General features: G+C 49.4%; 1 protein-coding gene across 6 annotated transcripts in view; it reads right to left on the bottom strand.

Moving 5' to 3' along the window:
- Positions 1-17363, bottom strand: part of RHBDF1 (rhomboid 5 homolog 1) — a 36540-nt gene extending 19177 nt beyond the window's left edge. For 2 of the 6 annotated variants that reach the window (XM_039732685.1, XM_039732684.1), the window contains exons 1-2: positions 6456-6640; positions 1374-1518 (exon numbers count right to left, since the gene is read on the bottom strand). In XM_039732685.1, the coding sequence (XP_039588619.1) occupies positions 1374-1496 (123 nt within the window). In that variant the 5' untranslated portion in view covers positions 1497-1518; positions 6456-6640. Of the gene's footprint in view, positions 1-1373; positions 1519-6455; positions 6641-12882; positions 12997-15707; positions 16006-17307 lie in introns of those variants that run through there. The other 4 variants (XM_039732688.1, XM_039732689.1, XM_039732690.1 and 1 more) reach the window with 4 other exon arrangements.
- Between the last annotated feature and the right edge of the window lie 4079 nt (positions 17364-21442).

Below are 21442 nucleotides of genomic sequence, written 5' to 3' on the forward strand. Positions count from 1 at the left end.
ATCGATCCTCTGGTCAGACACTGTCTCTGCCTCAAGACTACTTCAGCCTCTCTAGCCCAGAAAGCTAATGGTTTCCACTTACATTAACAGTTTTGCTATCTTTTATGTAAAAGCAGTACACAGATACCCAGGTTGTAAGTCAGAGGTGCACACAATGCACTCTTATCCTGACAGCTTGGGCTGTGCAGAGAACATCACCTCCACCAGTTTTCATCATAAGCACAGTGTCCCTCCAGGTGCCCAGCTGGATTTAGAGATTCCAGATAAGGCAAGATCCATCAGAGCCTTAAATAATTTATTCAGAAGGTTTCAACCTGCACTGGTAAAACCCTGAACTCCATTTCTAATCCCTACAGACTGACCCCCAAACCCTTTCCTTCCAAGGGAAGACCAGAACCAAGATTTATCTGCCAGGAGCTGTAAGTGAAGTGCATTTGATTCCCTGGATCACAGAATGATGAAGAGGACAGTTCTTCCTGTTCCAAGTGCAATAGAAGTTCCCTCTTAGACAAGACAAGCTTGTCCTCAGCCCCCTCCAGGGAAGCTGTATAACCCTCCATTTCTCTAAACTTTTTTTCACACAAGTGACTGAACCCAGGCCCTGTACACACCCATGGAGCTGGGCAGCAAGAACCCTCTGGCTCTGCCTTCGGTGCACAAAGTCTCTGTTCCTGCAGCAAGGCCACACAAGCAGCCAGCATTTATATCCAGGTCTCACCCTACAGCAGTTTTTAATACCTTGTAGCAGGTATTCCTGATATTCTCCCTATTCCCAGCACAAATAAGGGTGTTTAACTCTCATGCTTTGCACTATTAACCTATCACCTCATCTCTACTTCAGCACTCCTCAATGTTATGTATTTCTCATCCCACATGGTTCTCTTATGTTCCTCCTGCTGCTAACAGCTTTGTGTTGCCAGTAACTGTTCTTTGCTGTTACTGATGAAAGTCTGTCATTATCTTGGCTATTCATAAGTCAGATTCATACCCTGCTCATTTCAGCACAAGCTGCAGTGCTTCCAGCCCTCGTGCTTGTCTGGGAGACCTTAAGTCCTCCAGTCCCCCTAAGAAATGCTTGTTTGAATACCTCACTCTCATATCCCAGCCAAGACGCTTCTCACAATGCCCACATGCAAACACTCACATCCACTGATGAGAGCACATCAGCCACCCACCCTCTTCCCTCCCACATCCCCTTCAAGGGGAGTTAATTACTGCTCATAAATTTACTCAAAAGCTCTGCCCCTTCTTATGTGGCCTCACGGCCTGCCATCACACGCTGCCTTTCCCTCAGCCAGGACTGATGGAGATCCCAGGCACAGGGATGCTCCCAGCACATCCCTCCCCAGCTCCCCAAACCCTCCCTGCTGTACCTGCACGGGCTGGGGGGGCTCCTCTGGCACGGGCATGGGCATTGCCACGGGGATGTCCAGTTTTAGCCATGGCGGCTTCTTCCGCTGTAAACTGCTCGTGCTGTCGTGTCGCGCCTCCGACATCGTCCCACGCTCGTCCTCAGGCCTAGGAGAGGAGAGACACCACAGTCAGGAGGGAATCTGGCTCATCCCTCACAGCCCATGCTGGCAGGGTGAGCAGAGGGTTCTCCTCCTGGCTGTGACTGATGGGCCCCAAGCCCCACGTGGGATGAATTCCCAAAGTGCCTAATGAGGGCTCAGGGGTCACAGGTTGTGCCCACGCTGCTCATTCAGCACCTGACACTCAGAGGACACAGAACCTCCAGCCAGATACAGACACTGCAGTCACAAGTTTGAGTCGCCTCCCATTAAGATTTTTGCTGAGACTACTGTGAGATCCAGATTCCTTAAGAACAAGCCATGAATTAAATCTTAATGAGATCTGGATCCAGACCAACCAGCTAAGTAACTGCAGTATCAAAAGCCACTGGCCTCGCTCTAAAACCAGCCTGTGACTCACAAACACCTTTTTCTGCCCACCCAAAGCCAAGCAGCACACTTTTCAACTCACCCACCACTTAGCAATTAGCAAGTGCCCATTTCTCATCGCTGTTTCTAATCTCTTTTAAATGTAGTGATTTTCTAGAAACACAACACAGTGCACAGAGCAATACCAGTATAGCATGAACATTAGAGAACTGGCACTAATCCTGAACTAAGAGTGGTTTTCATACATAAATAATAATGATATGGTATTTAAATAAAAACCGCTGTGTAATCCAAACGCCGCAGTGAGCAGAGCGACTCACTGTCATCTTGCCCACTCTGCTGCAGTTCTGCCCTCCTGTTTGGACCACAAGAGTCCTTCAGGCTGGCAGAGCATGTGCTTCACTGTGCACACTCAGAGAAACAATTCAGAACACAGATTTCACTGGAGGCAGATCAGCTCAGATGCCCCCACAGGTACTTTGCAACCTAAATTACGCTACAAGTTTGTATTTCTTCCCCTCCTGTCACACACACAACTTCAAGTGAACAGTGGGAAGCATGTGTGCTGAATGGGACAAGAGATTCCATTCCCTCCGGGCTCTCTCCTTGCATGGCCCTAGCCTGGCCTATGGCCCTTAGCCACAGGGGACAAAAATAATCAAGTGCTCCAGCCTCTTCACCACAGTGGACAGATGGAATAAGCAACCAGTTAAATCAGCAGGCACACAGGCTTTGACAGGGAGTAGGAGAAAAACTCTGTTGGAATTAAAACTTAGAGCACTTACAGTGTTAACACAGCCCATTTATTATAAATGCAGAATAAGTTTAACACGTAAGGATTCTTCCTTGAGAGAGGCCAAGTCCTAGGCCAGGACCAGAGGGATCTCCACCCTCAGAGACATTTGGCACGCAACAAAACAAAGCCCTGAGCTGCCTGAATTATCCCAGCCTTGCAGTCGCTGAGCCAGTCAACCTGCACAGGTCCCTCCCAGCCTAAATTAGGCAGTGGTTCTCTGAAACGTGCACTGCCTTGCAGGGCATTGCCACCATGTTCCCACAGCTCCCTGCAGCTGCTCTGGAAAGGGAACTGCACACACCACTGCAAAAGATAAAAGGCAGGGGGGCAGGCAGGGGGGAAATAGGTCAACAAATGGGAGTGGGGGATGATCTGGATTGGGTTAGAAGAGAATCTCATCTAAAAGGAGCTGAAGGCCAGCTGCTGGTTCAGTCTCTGAGCTGGGCCAGCTGCCAGGAGCGCTGTGCTCAGCTGAGCCAGAATGACAGAAAGGGAGGACTCAGCTGTAGGTGGATGAAGGTTGGGTTTCAGCAAATACCACAGGCCCCCAAAAGTCTGGGAATTCATGACCTAGCCTGTACAGACATGCCCTTCATACATGCAGCACAGTCCTGTTGCACAGATGCAGTGCTGTGCATGAGAGGGACGCAAATCCTTCCTTCCCTCCCTGCCGAGCTGCAGGGGTGGCTAAGTACAACTGTTCTAACTTCCTGTAAGATAAGAACAGTGAGAGTATTAGGGGAACTCCTGCCTGTGCTTGGTATGAGTAAATCTGCTATGAGACACGATTTACTGACAGGTCTTGCAAATTTGTCTTCATGGTGAGGTCAGAAAGCAAAGCAGATTTCTCATACCTGAAATACTCCAGCAAAGAGCTTCAGCATTTACCTCTGAGGATCATAAACACAACATGTCCTCAAGGTGTCCTAATCAGAGACCAGCCAAGAGAGACAGAGCCACCACTCTGGCACGACCAAACACAATCTATTTCACACAACTCAAGAGCCTCCTTCCTGAGCTTTCAAGGGCAAATTCAGAGCCTCCAAAGCAGCAACTCTGTTTTTTCCAGCATCTCGCCATTGAGCCAACATCACTCAACATCCTTCCTGTCTACCTACAGAGCTGCCTTTGTGAGCAGGAGCTCTGGGTGTAAAGAATACAAATGTGTAGGATTTGCAGCTCTATCAATCAGTGAGGCCAAGCCAGGAAGGCAGAGGATGAATCACACCTGTATTGCCTGAAAGTTGCTGCAATAACGTGAAACCCTGTGAAAGACTTCTGATTAAATCTGTTTTGAGTTTCCCCTCCTAAATTGCCACAGACCACAGACAGTGATGTCCATGTATCTTCACTGGCTTCCCTGCCACCCTTGCAGACTTGCACATGGGATCTCCAGGGTGTACACACCTGCCAAAGAGGACATGCACACACAGGGGCAAAGCCTGTGGCCTTATAATTACCCCCAAAGTTGACTCAACTTTGTATTTTAGGCAGGTGAAGATCTCAAGATGAAATTCACGTTCTGACAGAGCAATTGATTGCTCTGCCTTCTCCCTGCTTCAGCAGTTAAAGAGTTCTTTAAGCAGCAGAGCATAAAAATGCATATATAATAACTGTCTAAATGCATTCAGTATTTAAACCTCAGGTGAGTTTCCAGGGTAGCTGCAAACAGAGTATGTAGGAGCAAACCCCTCTACCAGTTCAACCTTCTTTACTCACCAGCAGGTTCATTTCCCAGTAAAAGAGTGCAGTGAAGGCAGAGCTGTTCAGCATTCCCAACTCCCTGTGTGCATTTGGAGTGGCCAAAAATAAACCTTTCAAACACCTAAGACTGGATCAAGCCCCACCAGGGCAAGCATTGTGAATTCTGTATGAATAATCAGCCACAGCACAGGTCAGGCAACTGCCTCTGCCCCAGGCACAAAAAGGCCTGGGGTATGGTCATGAGAGACAGGTCTCCAGGGGGTTTACGGGGAGCCTGAATGTGGATCCAGCTGAATATATGGATATATAGACCAGATGAGCATCAGTGCACAGCTGTGTGCACAGATGTACAGCAACATGGTCCAAGAGCCCTTGCATGGCAGGTAACACCCCTTATTTCACCTGGCCCTCGCTCTAAGTCCTGCTCATTTCTGTCTCAGCACTGCAGTGAAAGCACTTGCTGAGTTTCACACTGAGCTCTTGGTTACTTTTAGGGGTCAATGTTTCAGGGTCCAGTGTCCATGCATTTCATCAGGCCAGTGGGCTTTGTTTCAAAGTTAACTGCACTGATACATATTTTGTTTGAATGGTCCCATACCATCAATCCCAAATTCTCAGTACTGTCAAGAGGCCACCAACAGCAGCAGGATGGGAACACACACAGCACAGCCATGCAGGGTCAGCTCAGTGTCCTTCTAAACCAGTATCTCATTTCCAGCTGAGGATGCCTGGCACAGGGTAGGAGTGGGAGATCATTCAGCAGCCCTATCTCCCAGAACAGAGCCAGGGCATGTGCTGTGAATAACTCACAGGATTCTTGTGCCAGAAATATCTTTGCATGTAACAGTTTTGTATCCATCTCTATATCCATCCAATGGTTATTATTCCAGAATTTATCCAGATCATTTTTTAATCCAAGCAAACTTCTAGTATTCATAGCTGCACATGACAAAGCTCCAGAGCTGAAACACATGTTGTGTGACAAGCCTGCTCCAGCTCGTCTGCAAACCTGCCATTTCCTGGGTTCACTTGCTGCTCGGTAGTTTTTGGACTAGAAGAGTGATCAGCTTTTCCCTATCCTCTTTCTCCATGCAAGTTCTGACCCTACAGATCTGTTCCATGCTCTTCCTACCACCCCTTTTCCCACACCCACATCCAGAAGCTCAGTCCTCATACAGAGGCTGTTTCAGACCTCTTGCCTGTGCTTGCTTAGTTTGGACTTTGTTCCACCAGCACCACAAAACTCAGGAATATGCAAATATAAGGCTGAATGAGAGGTATTTGCAAATCCAGTTTCTTCTAACTGATCAGCTGGTAGCAACATAAAAATTATTAGTAATGTCCATTTCAATTAAAATAAACAAACAAAAGAAAAACATATCAACGGCAGATAGTCTGGGAAATTCATCTTCAAAAGGTCTGTGCCAAAGCAAGGTCACAGAACCAGAATGAAAGACAAATCCACTGTGCTGTGGGTCAGGCTAAGAAAGGGGAGAGCACATTAAATACTAAAGTTGGCATATGACCAAGGAAAGCTGCTTAGTGAAATCTACTGACCCAAAGAGCAAAGGAAAAGCTTTGTCCAGAAGCCTGAGCACGTTTCTAAAACTGACAGGCATCCTAAATACATTTAGAAGCTTGCACAGTCCTTTCAAAGAAAGACCATCCCTCCATTTAAACAGACAACTGAAGCAATTCCCATGTTGACTTCTTTTCTTCCAAAATCTGCATTTTACCAGCATTCCCATTTAAAATAAACCCGGCTTTTTTCCCCCCAAGAAACATTCCAAACAAAAACCAAAACAAAACCCCAACTTAATTCAACACTACCACACAAACAAACAGCATCTGCTTTTTCCAACAGCACTGCTCCTCTCCAGCACAGTGTGTGCATGTTCCTCCAGACACCCCCAGCAGGCAACACACACCGGGGTTATTCCACTGCAATCCCATCTCCATGGTCAGACTCCAGCTGTTTTCCTCCATTTTTCAAGCCCCATCACTGAAACAGTAATATGTACAGTGCCTGCTACACAAAGGCAAGCCCCATGTACCTGAAGGGGTCTGGCTGAGGCACAGGAACCCAGGTGGACACAGCAAAGAAACCGGGATCCTCACGGTGTTCTCCAGACAGAATGAGCCAGGGGAGCCAGAGGAGACAGCTCCTGGCTGTGCCTCTCTCTCCAGGAGGATTGCTGCTGGCACAGCAGGGAAAAGGCAGGAAGTCCAAGCAGAAGAGGAGCAGTGGGGTTTCAGTCTCGTGGCTGCCAATAAAACCATCTAGCATGGATCAGACCCAAGGAGTTACAAACAATGTCCCAAACACCAGGCATGAGCCAGCCCCTTGAAACAGGACAGATGGAGGGGCTGAGGGCAGGCAGGGACAGGGAAGGTGGGACAGGCCACTCTTGGGGAAAGCTGTTAAGGGCACAGCAACACCCAAGTTTTGGCTGAGCCCACCACCACTGCCCACCCTAAGAAAATACCTGAGGAATGAAACAAAGCCATCAGCACTGCCCAGGGCCCTCTCCTGCTTTCCCAAGGCTGGCTGCTGAGCTGGGAAATGCTGTGAGGCTTTGCAGACCCACAGGCTGCCACAGAAACTGGGTCTGAGCAGTCCAAGCAGCTCTGAGCACAAGCCTGGCAGAGCTGTGCAGACACACTGCCCTTTGAGCCCTGCCCTGCAGGGAGCTGGCAGCTCTGCCATTCCCACACACCCCCTGTCCCTCTCACTGCTCCCTGCCATGCACGAGCTCTGCCTGAGTGCTGGTGGAGGCTGATGCCACTTCCAAGAGCCTGCACCAAATCACACAGGTAACAGTTCCTCAGGGCTCTCTCTGGCTTCTGCTTGTGAGCAAACTCATCTGCCAACTAGCTGCTGCCCAGGGAGCAGGCTTGCCTTACTCCACTGAGCCACTACAAGGTGTTCTACCAGCACAAACTAACCCTAGTAAATTATTTCCTGTTGATCTGGCAGCCTGAAGAGTCTCAGACAATTTCAGATAAGCCCTGTGAAACCCAGAGAGGAAGGGTAGGACCAACCTCTTCAGTGATGGCTCAGCAGCAGTGATGACTGCAGCTCAGGTGAGACATCAAATACAGCCCTGAGCTGTCATTCCCTGCCTGTGTGAAATTGTCCTACTCTATCCCCCCTGGGGATCTCACCGTGAACCACTTGATTGAATTAGCTGAGAAATACCAGCTGAAACTGCCTGGTTAGGAAGAGGCCAGGCAGACCCCTAGACAGGAAATGGGAAGCTCCATTGGGTTGGTATTTCATTCAAAGCCTTGTAGAGGGATGGTATTCAAAGAGACACAGCAGGAGTGCAAAGCTTCAGCTGGGACCCACTGAACTTAGAAAAGGTTCAGCTGCACACAGAGACAGAGGGTTTTAGGTACAGGTAATGAAAACATCCACCAGTGAAGTCTGAACATACGGGAGCCAATCCCATGATCAAGAAAGGAGATCTGATATCCCTTTGAACAACTGATTTTCTTGATTTTCAGAAAAACTTGAAGGTTATGATGGAAATCAAACAGAAAATAGTTTCTACTTGAACACCAGCATTAAAAGCTTTCAAAGCAGCTTCACCTGGGACCTGAAGGTATGTTGCCCTCATATAGCAGAGAAAGGAAAAACAGGAAGCTCAAAAACCTCTTCTGATTTCTGTTAGTCTCCAGATCTGTAGCTGAACTCCTTCAAATACAGGTTAAAAGATGACCCCCAACTGCAACATGCAAACACAAGCAACAGGCTGATCTTCAAGGTCCTTTTGTTGCAGCAAACAAAGGACAAAATAGTAACAAGAATTTGGAAACCAATGCTCAAAATTCAAGCTAAAAAGATGTCTTAAACACTTGAAAGAGATGCAAGCCAACAGAAGAAGCAGTGACCCAGCCCTGTGTGCTGCCCTCCTCCTCCTGCTGGCACCAACATCCCCACAGCTGTTGGGTGATCCACACTGGGAACTGACCCACATGAGCTCAGCAGAGAAAATGGCTCATTCCAGCCCCAGCTCCTTCCCACACGGCTCCACAAACACTTGTGCCAGCAGAAGGAAAGGGGAAGACACGGGAACAAACAGAGCAGCTGGAGCCAGATGATTGGACTGCTTCTCAAGAAAGTATAGTTTGAAGTGATTGTTGAAAACATGGCCAAAACTCAGATTTGTAGCACTGTGGGAAGCCAACAATAATCCCAGGGAGGTGGTGGGTTCAGCATTTCTAATCTTCTGAGAAGCGCCCTCAGTGCAGGTGTTGGGTGCAACAGGAATAAAACACTACTGCACCACCAGAGGCAGAGTGAATTTTTTGGTGGGGTCATTTGGTGGGAAAACATCCAAACCATCCACAGATTTATCCAGAGCTGACAGCCAAGCCCCAAACCCGGGCAGCTTCCACAGAGGGGATCCCAAAGGAGGAGATTCCTCTGCTCACCCATGGCCTGGAGCAGCCACAAGGAAGCAGGTGAAAGGAGCCAAGCAGAGCAGGCTGGGCAGAGGAGCCTTTTCCATCTCCTCAGCACGTGTGGTCCAGATGACAGCGACAGCTCAGCAGCACCAGCCAAGCACAGCCAGGACCCACGCAGGGCCCAGGCAACAAGTGATCTCCAACTCCACCTTCCAGAGCAAACCCAGCCCAGAGCCACCTACAGCATACTGAGATACCAGCAAGGGCAACAGCCTGCACATAAACCAACCAACAACGAGGGGGGAGCAGTGGAAAACCTTCTGGAGCACTTTGGCTCTTCACCCTGTTTATGTTTCTCTGTGACACACCCTGCGGCTTTGCCACCACATCCAACAGCCACATTTCCAGCAGCCACATCCTAAAAGTCTGGTCACAGCCTGGCACTTCCAAGCTCCATCAGGGCACAGCGTGATGAGATACCTGCCAACAGCTCCAGTGATGGCACACCAAGCTCTGAGCAGCATTCCCATTCCTCAGGGAAGCCAGCAGAGCACTGCCTGGTCCTCCACAGGAGCTGTTTCCACCAAGAGATCCATTACCAGCTACCAGGGGAAGGATCATCTATGCAAGCTTGTTCCTGCACCCTGGCTGAAGGTAAGCACAGCTCCTGCTGGCTCAGTGGTGCCTGGGCTGAGCCAGCAGAGCCCTTTGGGTCCCCAGCAGCCTCAAAGCACAGCTGTCTCAGTGCTCTGCATGGTTCTGCACATTCTTCAGGAAAGAGTGATCACAGACACTATTGCAGTGCACATTTAACTCATTTAAACAATTCAATGGGACTTCAGAGGACCCTGTTCCAGATTTATTCCCATTACTAGTGAAACAGATGTCTGGTTAAATTCTGGCTGACCCACAAGTACCATGGGCACAGTCACTGCCTCAATTTTACAGCAAGGTGAGAGTCACAAAAAGGCTTTTGTCAGTGCAGCCCTGACCCCACATTAGGAAACAAAAGATAAACCCAACAAAGGTTTTATTTTCATTGAAATTTTGCACTTTGAAATCTTTTTTCTACCAGCTCTCATATTCATCACAAGCACTTTAAGGGTTCAGGACACAAGGCAAGCTGGGATGACACTCAGGACAGAAGTAAACACTGGCTCTGGCTGATTTTGGAACAGCTGCTGTCCCTGCACCCAGCTCAAGAGCCATTTTCTTGGTAAAGTAATGTGTCTTAGTGATTACAACATTGTTCACTTAGAAAACACAATATCAATAAACAATTGATGGAAAAGCAACCTCCCCCACAAAGATCACAACAAGCCAAACCAAAAATTACATTAGACCAAAAGCTACTCATCCTCTACAGCAAAGACTCTGGGTACTAAAAGCAGCTAAGAATCACTGTTTGTTGTGCTAAATAAAAACGTTTCAATGGCAAAAGAGATCAAAACTGCCACAAATGACAACATTTCCTATGGAAAGTTACATAAAACCACTCTGAATAGCAACCTAAAAAAATCTTAGAGGAAACAACAATAACAAACGCTGGAGCCACCAGAAGACAGAATTTATATTCAGGAAGGATGGAAGCCACATAGCCATTCAGAACAACTTTCTTGGTGTGTTCCTTTGAAACTCAGAGCATCCCCACTTCCCATCACACACCTGCTTTCTCCAGCACCACCACAGTTCTGCTCACCTGGGCACAAGTGAGAGAATAAAAAATGCCCACAGCAGTCAAGGCCCGGGGGAGATCCTTCAAAGGACCAACTAAACAGCCAAGAATTCAGAGCAGAGCTGGTTTGGCTGCTGTCCCTCACCTCACCTCACAGCAGAGCCACTCTGGTGCTCTGATTTCTCCCCTGGCTCGTGCTTGATGGCCAGGCACACACCATCCCCTGCTGTGTCCAAGTGTAAATAGCTGCAGGAAGAGCTTGTCTTGCTCTGCAGGTGTGTGCACACCTCTGCACATTCATCGTGTGCCCAGTGCAACAACTCATTCTTAATGCAAATAGAAGTAATCATAATTCTAGCTTGGTTTAGCAAAAAAAAAAAAATTAAAATTCTAAGTGAGCCATACTTCTTCAGTCTGAGTGAATGGCACATTCTTGCCCACTGTTCTCCCTGAAATTATCCCAGAATAGCCAGGGAAAAGGAAGGTACACTCACACTTTGGCAGAACAACTCACAGTTTTCTACAGTTCACTTTAAGGCTTTGAATTTAAGCAACAGAGTAACAAATCTCCGGTGTGCTGATTGCTACAGGGCAGTAACTCCCAAAACACAGAATCTGCATTTGTCAGCCTAGCAATCTGAGCCCTCCAGATTTTAAAATCCAAGCAGTTCTAACTTTCACTGAGCCAAAGCCAAGTAAGTGCCAGACCTGAAGGACTGTAAATGCAGCGTCCTGTGCAGTTTCAGGATGACCTCATAGGGATTGTTCCTTTTTAAAGGAAAGCAAACCTTCAAAGCAGGGATTGCTGCTGACCAGCAGAGCAAGGGGCTGGCTCTGAGCGGAGTGGAAACAGGAAGGGGAGGAGGTGGCAAAGGTAAGCTTTCCAGAAAAGGCAAGATCAGGCATGGCTTGCTATCTCTTCTCCCCCTGGGAAGGCTCTACTATGCCAGGGAAGTATTGTGCAATGATACCTCAGACTTCACTGAGAAGAAATTACATTTCCTTTAATAAACACTGTGCTTTAGAGATGCTCTGATTACTAAGGCAAGGTCTGTTTGTTGCTGAAGGCCCCAGAATTTAAGAACATATCCGCTGCTCAGGTCTGCATCACCACACTTCCAACATTTCTTTGGTAGGCAAAAAGGAGCAGTAATTATATTTGAAATAAATTGTTTACCTAGATAGTTGAAGAGTGCATCCAAAGGAAATTACAGCAAAAACAAGCCCTATGTCAATCTGACATGTGCTGCCTGTGCAGCAAGTAGAGCATACAAGCAATGAAACGTGCACTCTTACAGCTTTAGGAGATTTGACCACTGAGATAAACGTGAAGAATAAGCTCTCTGTCTTCACCCAGTGGGAAACAGACACTGTTACTCAGAAGGATTTGACTGTAGTTTGGATGATTTGGTCAAAAACTCAGCTGCTGATTTGCTCTTTGTTGCATCATCCCAACACGCACTAAAAAAAAAACCCCTCCTCATTCCTACAGCAGCATGGACTGAAACAAGGATGAGAGGTGTGTGAGCTGAAGCTTCCACTGGTCCTGGACAGCAGCAAGATGGGTAGGACCAAAAAAAGGAGCAAACAGTCGGAAATCCCTGAAGTTCAACCAACAAGGATATGACAATAGGCAATCTCAGCACAGATGCATTTCCACCTCTCCCTGTGGAAACTCACTCCTAGTGGCACAGACATTCTGCCCGGGAAAACAGAGAGGCTGGCAGGCAAGCCCTGCCCAGCTCAGGGGGCACTGCAGGGAGGGTCTCCACAACTCCATGCAAGCAGGCCTGGATGGTCTGAGCACACACCACACACCAAATTAGCCTGGGGTTCTTCGAGGACATGGAAACAGAGCTGCCAGCATGACCATGGGAAATGCTGCCAAACAGATCCATTTCCTTCCAAGGTTAAATCTTGGCTATTGCCTGCCTAATCTCTTGGGACCAAGAGCTGCAGGGCTAATACTGTCCCTTTTACCTGTTATTCTCTCAGAGGGGAGTTACTGAGCACTAGCAGAGTAAGCAACCTGATACCCATTCAGGTCCACTACTTCTGAACAAGGCAAAAAATAAACAAAAAAAATAAAACAAAACAAAATAACCAACCACAAGGCTAAAAAAAAAAGCCTGCCACCTGGGAGAGAACTACCTGCACAACCCTGGACACCAGGCCTTCCCCTGCTCTGTAGAAAGAAACCATCTCCATCCCACCTTCCAGCAGCACTGGGATGTTTTACCCACGACCCAGACACAAATCCCATTAAATTCAGGCTGCAGCACCTACAGCACACACTGAGATGTTGTCACACAGCAGAAAAGATGCAACACAGCTCCCTGAGCAGGCAGGCAACACATGCATTCCATAGGTTCCTTAAAACTCCAACATGTACATACCCAGCAGCTGGGAGTCAACCTCAAAGCAACTGTGTGAGATCTGCACAGTTCATGTTTCCTTTCCTTCCAAACAGATGATGATAAATGTTAAACTTGGAGTCCAGCACCTCTTCAACTGAAAAGAAAGGAAACTAATCCACATCTGAGCTCAGGGAAATGTTAAGGAAGGAATCCATCCTTGAGTTTTAAGTATTTCTACTGAAATGTGTCACATACAGGCGACAGGCTGGTGGCTGCAGGAACAGCAATTAATAGAGCTGTCATGTCAGGCCACAATTAATGCTGGAAACTCTGAGAAAGATGCATGGTCTCCACAGGGTGCCAAAGCCTCCAGAGATAGCTATGGAAGAAAGGCAGCAACCACAAGGGAAGAATCTTATCAAAAGACTGGTCTGCTGGATAAAAGCTGTAGAGTGACAGATAAAGAAATGTCAGGATCTTCAGCTCACAGCCAGTCCTGCTTGGCAGGCACGTCCCCAGCAACACGGGGTTCACACAACACACGCTCTGCTCAACTTCTTGCTGGACACACTGAATGGAAGAGGAAAACAAGCTGGTAATCCTGGCCATGTTGCCCCTCTCAGGCCTTCAGCACTAACCAGGCTGTGTTTGCACTGCAGAGAGATCCAACACACTGAAGGGAATCAAACCTTTACTAATTATATCTGAGCATGAGGGCTCTGTGCCCAGAATAAACTGTCCTATCATGCCACACTCAACAGACCCTGCCTCTTTCAAGGGAACATGTTGGGACTTGCTGGCTACTTTCCGGGGCTGGATTCCAGAGGAACAGGACTGATGACCCCAAAAGGAATTCCTATTCCTGCCTGGCGACCTCGTGCAGCTGCAGCCCCGTCGCAGTCCCTGCCACGAAAGTGAAACAAGCTGTCTGCCAAGTCCAGTGACGAGGTGCTGGCCCTCTCTGAGGGACATAATTCCTGCCTGAGGTGACACATCAGGGCCATACAGTCTCAGTATCAAGACACAGAGAGGACAAGCTTGTTGGAGAAGAGGTTTTGGCTGTGCTCTGCAGGCCAGCAGCACTCTCCACATTCAAAGTTCAACCCCCTGGCTGAAGCCTACCCAGCACAGAGAGCAAGACATTCCCGAGACCAGGGCCAACCCATGGCTTTCCCCAGAACCTGAAAAGCCAGTTTGTAGGCAGATCTCTTGCAAGTGGATTGCTTAAAAAAAAAAAAAAAAAGGCCTGTCATGGGAAGTCCCAGAGCAGAACTAGTTTTGTGGGAGTTGCTTTTACGCTGCACAGCACCAACCTCCTTTCATGGGAACACACAGAAGCAGGAACAGCACGGACACACGTCCACATGCCAGAGCTGCTGCCTTCCTGGGGGCTCAGGACCAATGAGCACAGAGGCCAGGACAAAGCTGGGGACCTGTTCCAAATGCACACCACCTCCTGGAAAGCTGGCAGTATCCCAGCTCAGAAATGGCACAGGCTCCCAAGAGCACAGGGGAGACCTGGGCTAAACAGCAGCAGCAGCCATGAGGATTTAGGGACATGAGGGATGCAGTAGGAGGGAGAGATGATAGCTGTTATTAGAGCAACTGAGGGTTAAAAAAAAAAAGCAGACAAGCCCTTTCATAAAGTCCATTTAACAACCAAAGCTTAAAGGAAGTATCTAAAGTTCACCTCTTTCTTCCAGCTACATCAACCAATCTAACACGAGTCATCACCTCCTCCTGCAAACCTGCACCACTGAGATGGAACAGCTGGCGAGAAACATCCTTCATACACTGGAGTGGAAATGCAATTCTTCCAATGATCTGCTCCCCAGCTTGTCCCAAGTGGGCCGTTTTTATCCCCGTGGTCACAGCCCACAGGCAGCTATTTGTCCTTGCTGCCCTATCAGCGTTCCTGCAGTTAACACCCTGTGCTCCTTCCCTGTCCCACGCTTCATTCAGAAGCTTTGCTGCCTTGTCCCTTCCCGTTACGTGTGACTATTTTTTCCCTTTACTGCACTTTTCTTCCCAGAGGAAATTAGCAGGCATGGGGACAAAAACAGGAAGAAAGGAAACAACTTCCTTCTCGCTCCAAGACCCTGTTTGGAGACATCTCTGAGCGGCACCGTGCACCCCGCCACGAAGCCAACCTGCAAGAGGAGCAGCAGCCACAGAACCGAGTCGGGCACCAGGACGAGCACCAGACAAAACTCATCTGTGCTGCCACTCACCTCTCCTGAGTTACACTGGAGAAAAACACAGGGCAAAATGTACACACGGGGCACTTTGGCACTGCAGGGATGCGTGTGGCAGGATGGGGCTGCTCGCTCAGGAGCCCAAAAGGACTGGGCACGGAGGGTGCAGTCCTGCAAAGCTTTGGTCTTGCTCGCGTCAGGCTGCCGTGCTCCCCTTGCTTCGTGCCAGCAGCGCACAGTGTGAGAACTCAGTTCAGGGACTCGATCCGGCAGGAAAACTAACCTTAACATGTAAAAAGCCATATATTTTCCACCAGATCATCTCCGAAAGTTGCTGCCAAAGCGCGGGTGCCAGCATCAGAGGAGGGACGGGTGGGAAAGCGTGGAGATGGGGCGGACTCGGATCAGCCGAAACAAGCCGTGAAGGCGCACCTCCACCTAGAGCCGGGAGCGCTGAGATCGCCAAGCTCCCGACACCCACACACGGGGGTCGGGGGCAGCACCTGCCTCCGGCGAGGCTCTCACCCCGCGGGCGGCCGCGGGCCGCTCCCCGCCCGGCTGAGCGGCGCGGTCCCGGTACCGGCGGGGCAGGGAGCGGCTCCGCGGGATGCCCCTCCCGGGATGCCCCTCCCGGCCAGCCCCCCCTCGTCCCCCCGGCCCCGCACTCCCCGTGCAGGCGGGCGAAGCGCAGCGGCCGCTCGGCTCGAGCCGCCCCCCAGTGCGGCTTAAGGGACCGGCGCCGCCGAGCTCGGCCCGCGGAGGGCGCGGAGACTCCTCCCCCGTGCCAGGGGCCGGCCGGGCGGGCACGCCATTCACAGCCTCGGCATGCAAATAGGAGCCGGGAGCCGAGCGGCGCTCGGCGCGGAGAGTCCCGGCGGGGAGCTGCCAGCGCCCGGGGCCGCGGGACGCCGCATCCCGCCGCGCCGCCCTGACTCACGGGGTAGGAATGCGCCGCGCCGGGCGGAAGCCACCGGCCCGCCCGCGGCCCCCGCAGCCCCCGCCTTCCCCGCTGCCTCGGCGGTGGGCAGCGCCCTTTAGCCCCGCCGCTGGGCTGGGGTGGCGGGGTTGAGCGCCGGCTCCCGTTAGCATCGGCCCTGCGGGTGTTGGGAACGCTGCCGTGCCCGCGGGGAGCTGCGGCGATTCCTGTGCCGGGAGTTCCCTTGGCTGGGCACCGCTGAGCTGCCAAGCCCTGGCCCCTCTGCCCCCCACGGGAGCCTTCCCACTAAGCCTCTGGGCTGTGATGCTCCCGGTCCCCTCACTCTTTCTGTCTGTTTCACTGTACTTTACCTTCTCCTCGCCCATTCCCCTACGCTTAGTGCCGTGTTTCCCACCAAGTCTTCACACCTCCTCTTCCAGCCATGTGGTTAGGGTATCATCCCTCCTCTAAGCTGTTTCTTTCCTCACAGTTTAAACATTTTTCCCTTCTGGAGGGCATCCTCCCACCTCGATTGCTCAGCCATCCTCTCCTTTGTCCTGGGATTGCTGCAGAAGATTTCTCCATCCATCCTCTGAGGAGCATAAGTCAGCACGTATTGCTCATGCAGAGCTTTGCTGGAGATCCAGCGAGGCCTGCAGGGTGCACATCCCTCTTGAGCAGGTCCCCAACCCCCAGCTCCAGATGCTTTCAATGTTAGTAATAACTGGGGGGATGATGTTCCTTTCCCATCTTACTGCATCTTCCCCGCCAACCTGCGTGCTCCAGCCGAGCTGAGCTCATCGGCACCGCACCCAGCCCCGCGCGTGCCCACGGCAGCCACACGTCGAAGGCAGCCCCCAGAGAGCCCTGCTAACAATATCATGTCTCGTTAGCTAATGAGCAAACGCAGAGCAGCCCCAGCTAGCCCTGGCTGAGGTGGAGACCAAATCGCACGCAGAACCCTGAGTGTCCGCAAAGCTTAACAGGCACAAATTATTTTCAGATGTTTCTACCACATAAACAAGGAAAAGAAGCATCCAGTAATGCACTCGCAGGGCCCTTCAGCATCTCCCGCGAGGAACGCTCTGGAGCTGGAGGAGGAATCTGACCCACCCCTGCTCGTTCTTTGCCTCCTGCCAATAGTATGTGCATTTTGCAAGAAAAGCAAAGCTCTGTCACTGAAACGTGACTTCTTGCTCCTGTAGAAAGCTCTTGCAGACAGCGCTGCTAACCCCATCCCACAAATTCCTGTTCCCCAGTGCTTCCCTACCCAGCTCCCAAACTCTTTTACCCAAGCTTCAGGAATCTGCAGAGCTGGATAAAATCTACCCTGTTGGTAAAGCATACACCTACCTTGCTGCCATCACCAGCCAGAGTGGTTCTCCTTCAGTGCACTAAGTCCTCCTAGCCTAAAATAGATAGAATAAGGTGACTTAAGGCCAGGTTCTGACTGCTCAAGCACGACATGGTCAATGGCAGCAGTTCAGTGTTGAGCACCCACCATTCCTGGCCTGGAACAGCTCATCTAGCCCAAAAACCTTGTTTGTTTTCTCCCTCTTCAGGGAATACTTCTATTTGAAATGTGGACCAGCTGAAGGAGAGCTCTTTCCTGGTGCTTGTTATGTTTAAGGTGAACATGTGATTACATGAATTTGTTTCATTCTTCTCTGCTGGAAACTGGAATTTCCTCCCTACTTGAAACCCATGAGAAACTGTGATCTTGCCACAAGACGTGGTTAAAGACCCAATGAAATAGATATCCATCAGCATGTGAATGCAGCACTTTCACTGCTGCAGCCTGCTAAAACTGCTTCAAGGCCTGGTGAGACACACACCTGCCTGCTTCCAGCCAGGCACTGCTGGGTCTGCACCAGCCAAGAGTGGTGCACAATGGCTCTCAGGTACTGGACAGAATTGTTCAACACCTCATCTCCTGCTGCATCCCCTCCTGCATGCACATTTGTATGCAACACTCCTTGGAGCACTGATCCTGTGTCATCAAGTGTTAAATTGTGGCTCCACTGAAAATGGATTATAATCCAAGCAGGGAAATGGTGGTGTTACAGCCTGTGTGCCTTGCCTGACTGTTTTGTGAGGACAGCTAGGACACACCAGGAGCACAGAGGTCTGTTTTTATCAGGATCACCGGTTCCCTAGACAGATGATTCCATTCCAACCTGCTTTGTTCAGTGTTTGGGCCAAGAAGGCATCCCACTACCTGGCAAGCACAGCAGAGAGCATCAGATTGCAGCCTTGACCAGTAAAAACAGAGCTCCCCTTGCCCTCTGAAAAATGGGCTTTGCAGTGCCTCCTGTGCTGACATGAAGCAGCAGCACAGTCCTGGCAGCTGTCCTAGCAAACAGGGAAGAGGTCCAGAAAGGCCTGGGATTTCTTCTGGGGAGGATTCATAACACAGAAACCCAAGCGAAGTCCCACGGAGTTTCAAACGCAGGTGGCCTGGCCAGGAGCCAGAGAGGGAAGTGCCAGGAGGAAAGGACGGGGATTCCCTTTGGGAAATGCCTTTCCAGGGTGGATGGCTGGACCTACAGCCCCTTGCTGGGGAGCAAATCAGGTTCCTGGGTGCCAGTAGCTGATCAGGTTTTCACCCCCAGCTGCACACATGTGGGGGATCCTGCAGACAGGAGAAGTGGGGATGGTACAGCAGGATCTGTCCACCAGAGCTGCTACAGAATTATCTCCCCCTGTTCCTCACTAACCTGCAGCTCCTGGTGTGCAGCTGGCCCAGCTTTCTGCCCCAGGGAGAGCAGAGGGGGCTGCTCTGAGCACCCACCCTCAGCAGTGCCCTTCCTCACGTACCATGGAGTGTTGGTGCAAAATGCTTGGAGTGCAGATCCCCCACAGAATGGATGCCATACTGGAAATAGTGCTGCTGACCTGCAAAAAAAATATTGACATTTTTTGGAGTGCAAACCTTTCACTTCCCAAAAAAAAACCCCAAAGAACCAAACAACTTCTATTAACAAGCAGCTATGTCGCAACTTCAATTTCCTATAACCCACTCAATTTACATGAAGTTCAGAAACCTCAAACTGGGTAGAAGGTCTTTGGAAGCCTCTGTCACCCTCAGGCAGCAGCAGACAGTGCAGACATTATTGTGTGGGATCACACCAGTGGCAAGGAGGGACACAGAGGTGACTTTGGCCTGGCAGTTCCATGCACTGCTCAGGTGCTGGATGTGCCAGGGGCTGAGCTGGCAGCAGGCCTGCAGGGATTGGGGGTTTAAGCCCATGGAAAAGGTTCAAAAATAAAACCAAGCCCCATCATCCTTGCCTATAGCTTATTCAGCCCAAATCAGGACAGATAAATCCCTTCACAGACATCATCAAGGAGTCCACCAGGGGCTGGGGAACAGCAGACAAGCAGGGAGAGGAGCCAAAATGTTGATCTGGGAAGATGGTGGTACCCCAGACCACTCACAGCCACAGGAGCTGCTGCCCAGCAGAGCACAAGGAAATCACATCAAAACTCAAGCCCTTCATTTTCTGCCCAGATTAATTGCAATTGATCATTCCTGGCTCTAGCCATGGGGAACGTGTGTGTTTGCAGTGCCAGGAGGAGTGGAAATGAGATACAACTAGGATTCCATGGCTAGCCCATAAAGAAATATTTATTTCCAATTGTATTTTACCCAGAAAATCCACTCAGATCAAAATGGCAATTTTCATTTTGGTGAAGTCATTGAGGGAATTGGGGAAAAAAAAAAAGGGGGGGGCGGGGAAGAGCATGTGTAAAGCAAGCTATGATTTCCAAAATATTTAGGAAATGTCACTTAGCAAAATAGCTTCAGTTTACTTTAACACAAAAAGGTGCTTTTAACATACATATATATGTGTGTTTCATATGGAAGGAATAAAAATGTCAAGGAAGAAGTAAGATAAAACTCCCAAAATATCTCTTATGTAGTCTGAAAGACTCTTATCATTTTCCAATCCACTCTTGGCAAGAGATGAAATAATATTGCTTCAGAATTTCAAAACTGGGCAGATTTATTTCCAAGAGGCACACAAGGACTCTTATAAAGCAGTGAAATACAGAGAGCAGTGGCCAAGGGTGTGATCAAACCTTCACTGTTGGAATGCAGGCCTGGGAGAGCCTGAATCCAAATTGCACAAATTACCTTTTAGTTGTTGATCTGTAATTCTGGGGCACCTGGGTTTTGAGCAGGGACTTTCATTTAAATGTCCAAGTTCTACTTAACAGGGGAGGGGTACCAGAAGAAAAAAATGATCCCCAAGGAATGTGAGCTGGATGTCATGCTGCCATTTGGGGTCTTTGTTTGTGTCCTACCCCCAGGGCTGGGTATCAGCTACTGGTGTCACATTTGATACCAGTACTGAGTCACTCCTGTTGATGAAGAAGAGGAGCACGAGAGGCAGGAGCATGCACATCAGCCTGCAGGTGCCAAAGAATCCCCAAAAGCACTGTGAGACATTGTCAGGTGCAGCAGAAAGGTTTGGTAGCCTGCAGCCTGTAAGGGCATCCTCCAGGTTAGCCCAGGTGGCTCCTAACCTGCTGCACAGACAAGCCTTGAAGGAGAACATTCAAAATTGGCCATAGGAGTGATCCAGTTCAGACAGAACACTGCAGAAAGGACTCAAACTTGGCATTAGGCACAGTGAAGCTCACCATCTCCTAAACTCCTGCATCAATTAAAAGGGAATTGAATTGGAAAAAAAAAAATCAAAATTTCCAATTCAGTTATTCATAAATGAACTGAAGGAGTTCATAAACAAGCTGAGGAATTTTGGTTTGTCTGTCAGCAATAAGCTATATTTTTGAAGAAAGAGCAGATATATGCTATCTTGATGTAAAAATATAAACTCAGTAACTGGAGAATAAATAATTCAGTTACTGACAACAAGCTTGTAAAGAACTTGCTCAGCTAAAATAACAGGGCTTTGTGTAAATCCAGCAAATCTTTACACAAATCTGTAACAATAGTTTTGGCATAGGCAAGTAACAAAGTAAGAAGCTGAAATTTCAAAGTAAAATCAACTCTCTCTGAGACTCAGTAACAGAGATCCTATCTCCAGCAAAAATTAATTTAATCATGTCACCCTGCAGTTAGTTAAACTTAATAACATCTAGTGTAAAAACTATTCCAAACAATCTAATTTTATGGGTTCTGATCCAGACTTTGTCAATCCCCCTGTGCTGCCAGGAAATGGCTCCTCTTCCCAGTCTGTCACTGCTTTGCTGGTTGGTCCCTTCTGCACTATTCCTGATTTTTCAGTTGAAACAGGAGCCATGGAAGAGGAGGGGGTTACCAGCTTCCAAAGGTGTTATGAGCTCTGTCTCTGGCATGTCTGGAGTGTGGCCTTGCTGTTGCATTTTGAAGGTCTCCAAGGACAGAGTTCTCACTCCTGTCTGGGTCCTGGGGTCCTGTCCAGAGCTGGGCCACTCTCACAGGGACAGGTCCTGTCCCAACATTCCCCTGTCACTCCTGTGGCCCCTGGGTTTCAACCCT

Source organism: Passer montanus, unplaced genomic scaffold, assembly GCF_014805655.1.
Source record: "Passer montanus isolate IOZ18808 unplaced genomic scaffold, ASM1480565v1 scaffold8, whole genome shotgun sequence".
Classification (NCBI taxonomy): Eukaryota; Metazoa; Chordata; class Aves; order Passeriformes; family Passeridae; genus Passer; species Passer montanus.